This window comes from Jaculus jaculus, chromosome 3 (genome assembly GCF_020740685.1).
Source record: "Jaculus jaculus isolate mJacJac1 chromosome 3, mJacJac1.mat.Y.cur, whole genome shotgun sequence".
NCBI lineage: Eukaryota > Metazoa > Chordata > Mammalia > Rodentia > Dipodidae > Jaculus > Jaculus jaculus.
Window position 1 is genome coordinate 1,135,300 of NC_059104.1, and position 14,322 is coordinate 1,149,621.

General features: G+C 48.1%; 1 protein-coding gene across 1 annotated transcript; it reads right to left on the reverse strand.

Moving 5' to 3' along the window:
• Positions 1-1,391: 1,391 nt before the first annotated feature.
• Proz (protein Z, vitamin K dependent plasma glycoprotein) lies at positions 1,392-11,586 on the reverse strand. Its single transcript, XM_012949854.2, has 8 exons — positions 11,515-11,586; positions 9,595-9,758; positions 7,163-7,187; positions 6,304-6,417; positions 4,264-4,395; positions 3,884-3,966; positions 3,383-3,500; positions 1,392-2,075 (listed from the first exon to the last, which is right to left on the reverse strand). The coding sequence occupies exons 1-8, from the start codon at positions 11,576-11,578 to the stop codon at positions 1,564-1,566; spliced, it is 1,212 nt and encodes a 403-aa protein (XP_012805308.2). The 5' UTR covers positions 11,579-11,586; the 3' UTR covers positions 1,392-1,563.
• Between the last annotated feature and the right edge of the window lie 2,736 nt (positions 11,587-14,322).

Sequence of the window (14,322 nt, forward strand, 5' to 3'; positions counted from 1 at the left end):
CTAGGGCTTGCAGAGTGCAGTGCCAGCATCCTGAGAGAGCCTCCCAGAGAAGCTGGGAGTTGTGGTCCCTTGTGTGATCCGTGTCATAGGCTGCATCAGTTTCCAACTTGCCTACACATGGGCTGTAGAGCAACATGTGCCTGTGGACTGCATGGCCTTAGCTTTCCTTACTCCCAGACCTGCTCTCCCTAAACGCATTGTGGCCCCTTGATCAGCAGTTCAGTCTGGTGTGAGTCCAGCTCCTGGATGGCAGCTATTTCACTGACGAACCCCTCCAGTGCTGAACCTGCCTTCCCATCTCCCCTGCTGCATCTGTCCATGGCACCATTCTGCAGAGCTGCCCTGAAAAGCCCACCTCCCATTGCTTAAACACCCTTCAATTTCTGATGAAAGTGGTATCCTTGCTAATTTACCTATTGGAGTTCCTGTAAGCACCCTTGATTTCATTCTGCTGGAAGCTAAGGTTTGCAGGCATCTGGTAAATAACTGAATGGTAAACACTGATACACAAAGAACTGATAGATTAAGGTAACAAGTGCAGGTTGTACTTGGCAATGAAAGGAAACCAGTGTGTAGCTCCCTTCTGTGTGGGCTCTTGATGCTGAGGCCTGCGTGCAGGGCGGCATGGTACTAGTTTATGGTACACAGAGGAGGCATGTACTATTGTGGCTAGTTTGTGTCAACACTGAATATTCAGGCTTAGTCCTTGCCTGTGTGTGCACAGGTGTGACCCTTTATATTTACTTTTTATATTTATTTGTTTTTTGAGAAAAGATACTGTTTTCCAATTCAGTCTTACCTCAGACTTGCATTGCTGGGATTCCATGTGTGCTCACTTCATTCAGCCTTATTCAGCCCTTTTCAAATGCATCATGGTCATGTTGCTTCCTATTATTCCTTAAAGATGAGGACACCAAGATACAAGAGGCTAAGGAATGGCTCAAGTGTGACCTAGCTGAGTAACGTGGCAAAGTTGAGAGGTTATAGTGCCTTCCTGGAACCTGGCTAGGAGATTTCCCAGCACTCCAGGTACTTCTCTATATAGCCTTGCTATACGTCTAGCATCTTGGTCCTTTTTCTAAACTCTGTCTGCAGTATCCCTCTCACTTGGCTTTCCTGTTTCCTGTGGACCCTTTTCCACTTCCAGCAGTGAGCTACTGTTTCACTCAAATTGGCAGTCAGTGAGCCATGCAGGATTAGCAGATCACTTTCTAAGTAGAAATTTTGACAAGCTTCCTGTCACTTGCTTACACCATCAGACTAAACATGTTTATGACTCTTGCCCCACAGTAGCAGCTTGGAAAAGGGGACAGTTTTAGGAGACAGCTCATTTATGAATGATAGGTTGATTTTATTTAACATATCTCATTTTTGCCTTAAGGCCTCTGTCTAGATAAAAAGTTCCAAAGAAAGCAACATGAGCATGCAGGAGTGACCGAGGAGTGGTGCCTCATAGCGGTAGACCCTGACAGCCTTGCAACCAACCTTTTTCTTGTAGGAATTCTGCTTCTCCCCGTGGTTTTGCTGAGATCTGGAATTCCACACTCTCTAGCTGAGCCTCAGCTACTTCATGATCTGCTTAAACCACAGTGAGTATCTTGAGACTGCAGTGAGAAGGAACGTGTGTGCCTGCCCTGCTGTTGGTGGTAAGCTCAGGATCCCTGTAAGGAACCAGGTTCCCTTGTGTTTTCTGGTGACTACACTTCCCTCGACCCACTGCCCAGAGGGCACCCTGCCCTTCTCACAGCTTGTCCGTGTTGTGACAGTCACATTCAGGGTCTTCCCACACTCCTCCCCATCCAGATGAGTGACCTGCAGCTTCATTGGCTTGGCGCCCAGGTCTGTGCCGTTGAGCATCCAGCCGCTGAGGAGGCCCTCGGTCCCTGGGATGAGGACACGCTCAGCAAAGTCCCTGTCGGGGATGCAGACAGGGAGCCCGGTGCTGGGGCACTGCACAGGCCGCTGCAGCTCCAGTAGTGCGATGTCGTTTTGCCCCGACTCCTCGTCGTAGCGCATGTGCACGTGGGCGCTCCTGACCATGACTGCGGGTGGCTCCTTGCTGCTCCCATCCACATCTGCAATCATGAGCAATCAAGGCTGACTTGTCTCATCTTCAAGGGTGGGAGAACAGTCAGCAACTATCTTCTCAGCCATTGCTGGCCGAGTGCTGTACCCAAGGGCAGCCCCACTGAGCTCATGGCCTTCAGTGTTCTGGGACTTGGTGGCAATCAGCATGGGCCATGCCAACTCATTTTCTTGTCTTTTTCACACTCATCTAAAGTCAAAGCTCTTATTCTGGAATACAGTAGGGCATGAGAAACAGTCAGGAGGTAGGAGGTGGTGGAGACTTCTGGCTGATCTGAATATAGCTGTTCCGAAGTTTGAGGCATTTTTTAAAAAGTTTATTTTTATTTATTTATTTGAGAGAGAGAATGGGGGGGGGAATAGAATATGTGCTTCAGGGCTTCTAGCTGCTGCGAACAAACTCCAGATGCATGTGCACCTTGTGCATCTGGCTTTACATGGATACTGGGAAGTTGAACCTGGGTCCTTTGGCTTTATAGGTAAGTGCCTTATCCACCAAGCCATCTCTCCAGCGCTTAGGTACTTTTTTTTTTTTTTTTTTTTTTTTTTTTGAGGTAGGGTCTTGCTCTAGCTCAGGCTGACTTGGAATTTACTATGTAGTCTCAGGGTGGCCTTGAACTCACGGCAATCCTCCTACCTCTGCCACCTGAGTGCTGGGATTAAAGGTGTGCGCCACCACACCTGGCTTCTTAGGTACTTTTTGATGTGAATATTTCAGGGTAAAATGAGTTGTGCTCAGTGTAAAGTTTGTTACATTTGTTCACAAGCACATAAATAATTATGGGAACTTACCTATCTTCCCATAGAGAGAATTGATAGCCCAAGTTTTAGGGATGGAGAAGTAGGCACAGGCAAGTCTTGAGATGAGGCAGGGTGCATCCCAAGGTCACATGGAGATTTGAACAGAGCTCCACTGGCCCGCAGCCGTCTGTTTCACCGTATCTACTCCCCTGTGTGATCTCCTCCTATGCTGAAGGTTAGCATTTGCTTGCTGTGCCTACATTCTGCTAGCATATCACACACTTTTCATTAACTACCTCAGTTCTATTAAAAGCTAAATTCAGCCAGGTGTGGTTGCATATACTTTTAATACCAGCACTTGGAAGACAGAGGTAGAAGGATTGCCATAAATTCAGGCCACCCTGAGGCTACATAATGATTCCAGATCAGCCTAAGCTAGAGCAAAACCTTATCTTGAAAAAAACAGAAGAAAAAAAAATCACATGTCTTACATTGAAAAAAAATTCCTAATTAAAATTTTATTCTTATAATCATAAAAATTCATGAAAATACTTACATGTTTTCACACTAATATTTCTGTATAGTAATGAACACTTTGCTGTTGTCAATACAAAATCCTCCTGTATTAGAACACCACCACAGAAGTCCTTTCCTTTGGTATTTGTTAACCTGACCTTTTAAAGGAAAACAGACTGAATAGTGATAGGTTGCAGGATTATGGGGCAGTAAGTCAGAGCAGCTGTCTGGGTTCCAGAGACAGCCAGTGTCCACATCCCACCACTACTTCTACAGCCTCCAGCACTCAGGCACCAGTGATGGGCTAAATGCTCTTCTGGCCAAGGCAGAGTAGTGGTGATGGTTTGCCCTCATCCTGAAGTGCCATATTGCAGTGTTGACAGCTGACCCTGTGCTCAGCAAAAGCATATGGAGTTCAGTAAAGAGTTCACCCAAGTCCGGAGCCCAATTTACTTAGTCATCACCTCTCCTTGGCACGAAGATGGAAATGACAAGATGAAGTTAGTAATAAAATAGAACATGTTTATTCAATGCATGTTACCTGCCACGGGAAGCTGGGTAGACTCCACTTGCTTCCTTCTTGTGTGATTTGTTCGGATGTCAGGGTCCCACAGGCACACTTGTCTTTGTTTGCAGTGGCAACATGAGAAGAAAATCAGTGTCATCCAAGCAGACGTGGGGTCTAATGTGTGCCTTCTGCGAGTCTCATCTGAATGCTGGCTGACTTGAAGTCACTGGTGCCCACGGGGAGCAGAGTGAAACTGAGCTGCCTGCTATTGGCTTTACTTAGGGGTAGAGTGGGCAATAGAATCACATGAAGAGTGCATCCAGCACTCAACCAGAGCCCTCCACCCCTAACCATGGTGGCAGAAGGATGGGGGCAGGCTGAGGGCCACCTGATCCCCTTGTGTGAGGACTCACCATTTGCACTGCATGACTTGCTATCCTTGCCCAGTTTGTGGCCTTTCGCACAGCTGCACATGTACGATGTCTGCCCTGGGTGGCAGAAGTGCTGGCACCCATCCATCCTTTCTGGGTGACAAGAATTTTTGGCTGAAAAGGAAGAAAAGGCTAAAATCAGTCATGCTGTCATGGAAATGGTCCTCTGTCGCATTGCACGTGGGGCTGGCTCTTCGGCCATGGTGCACCCATTCTCTTCAGCTGTTGCTCTTCATGTAAAGGTTTCCATGCTCAGGTGCCCAGGGGTTGCACACAGAGGTGCAGTGAAAACGACGCCCGTGTGTGTCTTTAGCTGTCCTGGACAGCTTGCACGTGCTGCTTGTCTGTGTCTGTGTCCTGTCACTTTCGTTTCTCCCTGCAATGGCAACAGTCTTCAAATTGATGAGGAAGGGGAGTGGGACCTAATGGGATCAGCACCCAGTGTGGGTGGCTGAGTAGCTGGAGGGGGCCAAAGCCCTCAGCACAGTCTAGTGGAGTCATCCACGGGGTACCAGGGAGGCGATGGGATAGGAATCTGGAGCTGGGAGCAGAGGGCTGGATGGGGATAACCTTCTCCTAGCAAGCTGGCTCAGGGCTACCAGAGGCACTGAAAGGGTTAACTGTAGTTTCTTCCGTAGCAATTATCAACAGCAATTGGTCCCTCAGCCCATGAGGACAGTTACATGGGTACTTAAAGAACATGTGCTTAGCCGGGCCCAGCGGTACAGGCCTGTCATCCCTGCCACTCAGCAGGCTGAGGCAGGAAAATTTTAAGTTCAAGGTCTTCCTGGGGCTGTATACATATTGAGTGCAAGGCCAGCCTGGGCAACTTATCAAGACCCTGCTCAGAAATACAAAGTAAGGGATAGGGAGATGACTCAGTTGCTGAAAGGCTTGCCATACAAGCATGAAGACCCTGGTTCAGATCCCCAGCACTCACATAAAAGCAGGCAGGGTGGTGGACTCCTATAATCCCAACACTGGGGAGGTGGAGACAGGAGGTTCCCCTGGGCCTGCTGGCTAGCTAATTCTAACCAAATTGGAAAGCTCCAGTTTCAAGTGAGAGCTCTTGTCTCAAAAATATGTTAGAGAGGGGCTGGGGAGATAGCTTAGCAGTTAAAATCACTTGCTTGCAAAACATGATAGCCCTGGTTCGGTTCCCCAGTACCCATGTAAAGGCAGATGCATAAAGTGGCACATGCATCTGGGCAAGAGGCCCTGTTGTGTGTATGCATGTACACACACACACACACACACACTCTCTCTCTCTGTCTCAAATAAATAAATAAAAATAAGTATTTTTTACAAATAAGGAAGAGAGTGATTGAAGGAGACACCAAACCTCTGGCTTCCACATGCCCACATATACATGCATGCCCACGTGTATACAAACATGCATGTACACACAAATATTTTAAAAAGCAGGACATGTTGGTGTATGCCTTTAATCCCAGCACTCAGGAAGCAGAGGTAGGAGGATCGCCATGAGTTCAAGGCCAGTCTGAGACTGCATAGTGAATTCTAGGTCAGCCTGGGCTACAGCAAAACTCTACCTTGAGAAACCAAATAAATAAATTAATTAAAAAAAATTTAAAAGCCTAGTAATGTGGCTCAGTGGTAGAGTACTTGCTTAGCATGTGGGGGTCCTTGGATTCAATTCAGTACTGTCAAAATCAGAGTGGGGGGCACTATTTTATGAAGTTTTGCTTTGATTCTTCTCTGTCTAAAATGTTTTCCTTTGGCCTGCCAGTCAGACATAAGTGTACAACCTTACCCCCCAGCTTGTGTACATATTATGGATTGGGCTGGGTTTGGGAGGAGGAGAAATGGAAACTCTGGGAGGCCTCTCTGGGACAGGAGGGCAGTCAGTGCGTGCTTTCCAGGGAAGGCTGTGTGGGGAGGGGCAGGAAGATCCCTCTGCCAGTGAGTGGATTGAAGTCCCCGCCTCTGCTCGAGGGGGCTTTCTGGGAGCTGGAGCCTCATCTACTGGGGCCAAGCGGACTGAGGTGAACAGGGCCTCACCCATTGCGCAGTTCTTGCCTTCGTAGCCGGGGGAACAGGTACAGCTGTAGCTGCGGATGTGGTTCTGGCATGACCCGTTGTTGAGGCAGGGCTGGGAGCTGCATGGGGAGCCACCTGTGGAAATGGGAGGCCTCTGAGCCATGCCATAGCCTCCTGGGCTTGGACCCTCCCTAGCTTTGCTCCACTAGGGCAGAGTCCAGCTTCCAAGTGCCTCCTGCCCTGCTGGGTGCTATTTGTCCCTCCTCATCCCTCCTCATCACCACCGTGTCCTGTGTCAGCCCCCTTCCTCTACCTCTGCCCTGTGCCACCAGACCTACCTAGGGCTGGTAGCAAATTTGTTCATTTCATTGCGGCTGGCGGGGGCAGAGGGGACCCTTGCTCTGGCCTTGCTTCCCCATGTTCTCCAGTCGCTTTAGGGTCTCCTTTTTCTGCTGTCACCTACCCTATGCTGAGCAGGCTCCAAGCCAAACACATGTGGTTTGGTGCCAAAGCTCTATACAATTTGAGCTGACTTATGTCATGCAGCATAAACCTTCCTAGGGGCCTGAGCCATGAGGTTGAGGGTCCTGCTATGGAGAAGGGGCTTTTGTCTGTTGCCCAGGGCCCCAGCTGCCCAGGAATCCCTAGAGGCCAGCAAGATGGAATCTTTGCAGCTTCCTTCCTCATGGCTCTGCAGATGGGCTACGGGCTCTGACAGTAGTCCTTAGGGGCCCCAAGACCAGCACTCTTCTCTGGCCAGACTTCAGGTCTTGGGAGCCAGAGGTTGGAATGTGAGTCCATGGGCCCTAGTGGTGACCATCCTGAGCCTCATCTCAGAGCAGAAGAAGAATACAGGCTGCAAAGCTGGAACGTCACTCACCCCAGTACTGTCTCCAGAAGTCATCCTGCCAAGGCAAGCATAAGACTGTTATCAGTGCCTTCTTTCCTGTCTTCCCCCCTGCAGACTTGAACATACCAGTTTTACTCAGCCATGGGAGAATATTGGTGGAGACAAAAATGTGGAATTCTGTGTACTTAACAGCAAGTTTATATTGAACTATATTTACCTAACAAAGTCATAACATGTCGCATGTTACCACATTCCTCACCATGCCTTGGTGAGGGAGGTGATGGTGTTTCCAGCGTATAGCCAGAGACCACAACCTCCTTCCCAGCTTCTTCCCACATCTCTGCAGAAACAGGTGACATGCACCCAAAATTCACACTTCTTTTTATAAGCTGATTGCATTATCAAAAGTAGGAAGGGGTTTGAAGATTAGTGTTGGGGGTAATCAAAATGAGGAGAGTTATTTTGACTGTGGAGTGTCCCCTAACCACACTTGGATCCCTAACAATGTGAATGATGTGACAAATGATAGAGAACAGAATACTTCAAAATCTTTCACTCTTTGTCCTTGAAAGAGGATTTTTATGGCTACACCACAGATGGTCTATTTCAGAAGAGTCTTCCTTCATAGAAGTCTTTAAGAAAGTAACTTAAGGGGCTGGAGAGATGGCTTAGGGGTTAAGATGTTTGCCTGCAAAGCCAAAGGATCCCGGTTCAATTCTCCAGGACCCACATAAGCATGATGCACAAGGGGGCACATGCATCTGGAGTTTGTTTGCAGTAGCTGGAGACACCGGTGTGCATATTCTCTCTCTCTCAAATAAATAAATAAATAAATAAAATTTAAATAGTTTTAAAATAAAAAATAATTTAAGAGCTGGAGAGATGGTTTAATGGTTAAGGCACTTTCCTGCAAAGCCAAAGGACCAAGATTCAATTCTCCAGGACCCATGTCAGCCAGACACACAAAGTGGTGCATGGGCCTGGAGTTTGTTTGCAGTGGCTAGAAGCCCTGGCATGCCCATTCTCTCTTTTTCTCTGCCTCTCTTTCAAATAAATAAATGAATAGAAATTTTAAAAAGAAAAGAAGCTGGGTGTGGCGAAGCGCACGTCTAACCCTGAGACTACAGAGTGAATTCCAGGTCCACCTGGGCTAGGGTGAGACCCTACCTTGCAAAAAGAAAAAGAACTAACTTAAATAGTCTAGAGAAAAGGTCAATATTACACTGAGAACCAACTTTACTGATATATTTACTATAAAATTAGGAAACCTTTTGTTTTTAATTTGGCCTGGAACTGAGTCAGGCCCTTGAACATGTTAGGTAAATACTCCACCACTGAGCCACACACTATCCTAGGAAATCTTTTTGTTCTGTTTTGGTTTTTTTCAAGGTAGGTTCTCACTTTACCAAGGCTGACCTGGAACTCACCCAATAGTTCCAGGCTGGTCTCAAATTCAAAGCAATCCTCCTACCTCTCCCTCTGGTGGACTGGGACTAAAGGTGTATGCAATTATACCCAGCCTCTAGGAAGTTTTTATTAAATATTTTGCTATTGTATCTGAAATACTTATATGAAGGTGTTCACTGTTCCTTACTTTTGACTCCCTCTGTCTGTCTTCTGATACACTTATGAATTAAAAACAGTGAATTCTTGGGCTGGGGAAATGGCTTAGCAGTTAAGGTGTTTGCCTATGAAGCCTAAGGACCCTGGTTCAATTCTCCAGGACCCATATAAGCCAGATGCACAAGTGGTGCATGTGTCTGGAGTTTGTTTGCAGTGGCTGGAGTCCCTGGCGTGCCCATTGTCTCTTTCTCCTTTTTTTTTTTTTTTTGTTCATTTTTATTTATTTATTTGAGAGAGAAAGAGGTGAAGAGAGAGAGAGAGAGAGAGAGAGAGAGAGAATGGGTGCTCCAGGATCTCCAGCCACTGCAAACAAACTCCAGATGCATGCACCCCCTTGTGCATCTGGCTAATGTGGGTCCTGGAGAATCAAGCCTTGAACCAGGGTCCTTAGGCTTCACAGGCAAGCGCTTAACTGCTAAGCCATCTCTCCAGCCCCCCCATTGTCTCTTTCTTCCTCTGTCTCTCTCTCAAATAAATAAATACAATATTTAAAAAATAGTGAATTCTTATCTATTTTTAGATGATACATGTAATTGATATGTATGAGGAGGCCAAAAAAATTTTGCTGTATGTACAAGAGAAGATTTTGCCTTCCCCAAATTCTCTGACACATTCCAACACTTCAGTCTTATCAGGCTGTGGTATGATTGAGGTGTGACTGCCTGGTTTCCCTACAGGGATACGTCCCTGACCTAAGGGAGGAGTGCCCAACTGCTGGTCAGCTCCCCCATCTCTGAGTCTGGCTCCTCATCTGTGAAATCCCACCATGAGAAAAGGGGCTCATGAATCTTGCTCTGAGAAAGGTAGAAAATCTGTGGGCACAACGGGGGCATACACACCGTAACAGCATCATTTTCAAACACTTCCCTTGCTTCTTCAAAGATGCAGATTTCCTCATAGCATTCCTTTTCCAAGTTTCCCTCAAAGATTTCTTCCAGGAGATAGGAACCTGCACGCCTCCATCTCACCAGAACTTTGTTGGCTTGTGAGGCTGGAAGGAACACTACACAGAGAGATGAGGAGACAGTGAAGAGTGCTCGAGGCTCCTCCAGCTCCAGTCGTGTGCTCTCCACCAGGGTCTCAGCCAGCAAACGCTGCTGTTCCCTTTCCTGACTTCTTGCTGTGTGGGCAGGGCCTGGTCTGTGCCCATCTTCAGGGCCAGCTGGTCACCCGCATGGCCAAGCATGCCTTTTGTTTTTTCCATTGAGTGAGTGGATTCTGAGGCAGGTACACTGACATTTTATAGATAGAGGGTCCAGGGCTGGAGAGGCTGTGGGTCAGTACATTGCAAAGGGTGAGTGTTGAAGCAGAAGCCGGCACCTCAGTTAAAGCTTTTTCTGTCCCTGATACTATAGAATCTTTTAAAAATACTGGTTTGGATGCCAGACAGGCACACAACAGACAAGTGTGGCATGGCGAGAAGGTGTAGGGGAGTGAACTGCTGCTCACAAGTAAAGGTTAACTGGGAGTTTAGGGAGTAAGTGGGATCTCCACACAAGGAAGGACCCTGGCACAGGCAGGACAGGGTGAGCCACTGCAGAGGGATTTGCACCACAGTGAACTAAAAGGCAATACGTAGGTCCCCTCAGGTGGCTCAGTCACAGGCTTTTCCCTCCTACCTATCCATAGATAGCAATGGGCCCTGGGCTCCTCCCATCCATGTTACTATCCTGCAGGGGAGGACAGTCAAGCCTGTATCTGGCCAGTGCTTGCCCCAGGTCTTGTCCCTCATGGCAAGTTTTCTGGGCCATCTTTGAATGGCTTTGGAAGACCCAAGGCCCCTCATCATTTTCATTAGTTGTTGCCATGTGACAACTCTTTGGGAGAGAGAATGAAGCTGTCACAGGTGTCTCAGGACCCTGGAGACTGTATCGTCTACAAATCCAGTGAGGACTGTCAAGGATGAGATGGCTGGGTGTGGTGGTTCATAGATATAGTCTCAGCACTTGGAAAATGGAGGCAGGAGGATCACCAAAAGTTCAAGGTCAGCTTGAGCTATAGAGTGAGACTGCCTAAAAAAAAATTCTTTTTAATTTTTAATTTTATTTTATTTTTTGTTTTTCAAGGTAGGGTTTCACTCTGGCCCAGGCTTACCTGGAATTCACTATGGAACCTCAGGGTGACCTTGGACTCATGGTGATCCTTCTACTGCTGCTTTCCTAGTGCTGGGATTAAAGGCGTGTGCCACCCCGCCTGGCTTTTTTAAATTATTTATTTATTAATTTGAGAGAGTGAGAGACAGAGAGAAAGAGGAAGAGAAAGAGAGAGAGAAAGAGAGGGCACACCAGGGCCTCTAGCTGCTGCAAATGAATGAACTCCAGATACATACACCACCTTATTCATCTGGCTTACTTGGGTCCTGGGGAATTGAACCTTGGTCCTTTGGCTTTGCAGGCAAGTGCCTTAACCACTAAGTCATCTCTTCAGCCCTTAAAAAAACCTTTGTAAAGGATGAAACAGGGACTAGGGAGGTGTCTTAGTGGTTAAACTCACTTTCTTGCAATGGCTGCTCTGGGTTCAATTCCCCAGTACCCATATAAGGCCAGACACACAAAGTAGCACATATGTCTGGAACTTATCTGCAGTGGCAAGAGGCCCTGGTGTACCAATACACTCACATACAATACTCTCTCCCTTCCTCCCTGTCTGTCTCTATGCTTCTCTCTGTTTCTCAAATAAATTCACACACACACACACACACACACACACACACACACACACACACACACATCTAAAAGGACAAAACAGCAAATGCTTACCTGACAGCTCCACCGGGACAAGGAAGAGGATGAGACTCCAGAACAGCAAAGCACAGCTGGCCATGCTGACCAAGAGCCTGGCCAGCCCAGGCAGGACAAGGTCTACAAACAGCCAAAGTCCAGGGTCCCAGGAGGCACTCTGGTCAGCAAGTCGCCTCAGAACATACAGAGGCCTGCACTGGGTGACCATGGACCTAGATGTTGAAAGGTTGAGCTGGAGACACATTTGCTAGGCTGCCTCCCTGGACTCTGTCAGCCAGGGTAGGAGGGAAAGCAGAGACAAGGAAAGATGGAAGCAGAGGGCCTCTGGACTGTATGGGTGGCCGCCCTGGGAGCAGAGCAAAGCCTCACCCCCAGGCATCACTTACGATAAAGAGGCTGGGGCAGGAGATCTGGACTCCACACTCCATGTGGCTCCACGCAGGCAGGCCTCTCTCCCTGCGAGGGGTCATGCTGGTCTGGGCACAGTGTGAGCACAAGGAATATAAAGTCTTGGCGGGGAAGGGAGCACATGGGAGGGACAGATGAGGGAATTAGAGCTCCAAATCATATTGAACACGGAGTAGATGGGGGTTAGATAGCTGGGAGGTGAGAGGGACAGGTGAGGGCACGGGGAGAGGGGTGGGGAGAGTGTGCCTTGAGATCTGTAGGCCAGGTAAGGTAGGTGGAGTCAAGCCCACAGAGAAACCAGAGTGGGAGGATATGAAAGGCAGGAGAGGACTGGAGAGATGGCTTAGCAGTTAAGGCATTTGCCTACAAAGCCTAAGGATCCAGGTTCGATTCCCCAGTACCCATGTAAGCCAGATGCACAAGGTGTTGCATATGTCTGGACTTTGTATGCAGTGGCTGAAAGCTCTGGTGCACGCATTTTCTTTCTGTGTCTCCTCTTCCTCTCTCTCCCTCTCTCTTTGGGTTTTTGAGGTAAGGTCTCACTCTAGCTCAGGGTGACCTGAATTCACTATGTAGTCTCAGGGTGGCCTTAAACTCACAGTGATCCTCCTACCACTGCCTCCTGAGTGTTGGGATTAAAGGTGTGTGCCACCATGTCCGGCTTTCCTCCTCTCTCTCAAATGAATAAACAAAATATTTTTTTTAAAGAAAAGGCAGGAGAAATGTATCTGTGGAAAGATAGTCTCATATGGAGATTAGTTCAGTTTTAAAACTAGATAATCTTAAAATCAGAAATACCTGCTTAAAAATACATGGGAGTCAGGCATGGTGGCTCATGCCTTTAATCCCAGCATTTGGGAAGCAGAGGTAGAAGGATAGTGGGGAGTTTGAGACCACCCTGAGACTACATAGTTGGTTCCAGGTCAGCCTGGGCTAGAGTGAAACCTTACCTTGAAACCGCCCCCCCAAAAAAACCCAAACAACAAACAACAACAACAAAAAATCAAAAGCCTATGGGATAAGGGCTCCATGCATCCAGTAGTGAACATCACGGACTCCAGCTGCTCACCTGGTGCAGAGTTCAGTGGGCAACACAGCCCCCTCCCTGGCTGACCAGCTCAGTCCACTAGGCTGTAGAATGAAGACTGCAGACTGGACAGTGGTCAATAGGGGTTCATCACTGGCATTCTAGGGCTGATGGGTCTGTATTTCATGAGAGCCTGGGCTTCACAGATGGATTAGCTAGCTGTGTCTTCATAGGGCAGGAGGAAGGAACAGGCTGCTAATACACTTCCTGAGGGCTCTGCCCACTCACTTCTCAAAGATCCCTCCTGATATTGCCACACAAGGGATTTGGTTTCTGGGATACAAACATTCAGATCACAGCGATAACTGAAAGTGTATCCCATGTTTTTTTTCCACCTCTCATCTCAATGAGGGTACCTTTGGAGCAAAACTACAATTTTAACATGAGAATGTTAAAACTCAGCCCTATGGCTCTGTGATCCTTTAGCATGTGGGAGCTCCCAAACCCCTTCTGTGCGGAGGCTCCTACAGATGGAGAACCCCAGGTCTAGAAACACCAGGTCTGTTTTCTTGGAGAGAATCCTCCTTCCTTTGAGTTCTCCATGCTACTTTCCTACCATGTCCATGAAGTTTTTTCCCATGGAATCTACTGACTCGCTGTGCCTGCAAAGTTGGACAGGCCAGTTTGTGTGAGGACAGTGCCACTGGGTTTTCCTATGTGTCATGGACCCTTAGTAGCCCTGCTAATTTTGCCTGGGTAGGGCTGTGTTCTTTGGGTGAGTTTGGGGTCCACAAGCAAAGGGGAAGTTTCTGGAGGTGTTGCCCTCCCTGCCTGGGGCTGAAGCTGGGACACTGAGCCCAGGCACTGTTCCTGACTTCCTATTTCACACAGTCACTTGCCATGAGCACTTCCCCTGACCCAGCCTGTGCAGGCATTGAGGGTGCACTGAGGACATCTGGGCCCCAGCCCCCAGCCCCTTCCCCGACTTTCCTCAGTGCCGGGAGGGGAGGGGCCTCTGTGGAAGACACTATCCTGTCTGGGAAGAAGGCCTTTTCTAGCTTTACGTGGGTACTGGGGAATCAAACATGGGCGGGCAGACTTTGCAAACAAACATCTTTAACCCCTGAACCATCTCTCCAGGCCTGTGGAAGGTCTTTTTTCTCCTTGGCCACATTGTGAGGTTTTATTTCTGGGTCAGGAAACCTTCTGAAAGAACAGAGCCACAGGGAGACTTTGCTCTGCACTGCACCCAACCTGGAAACCAGTGTCGCCCGCTGTGGGACCTGTGCCTCCATCATCAATGCCATAGTGGGAGATATCTCACTGAAGCAGGCGTTAACCTTCCCAGGCCCTGACATCCAGGATCTAGAGCTGAAGTTTCAGGTCTTTTT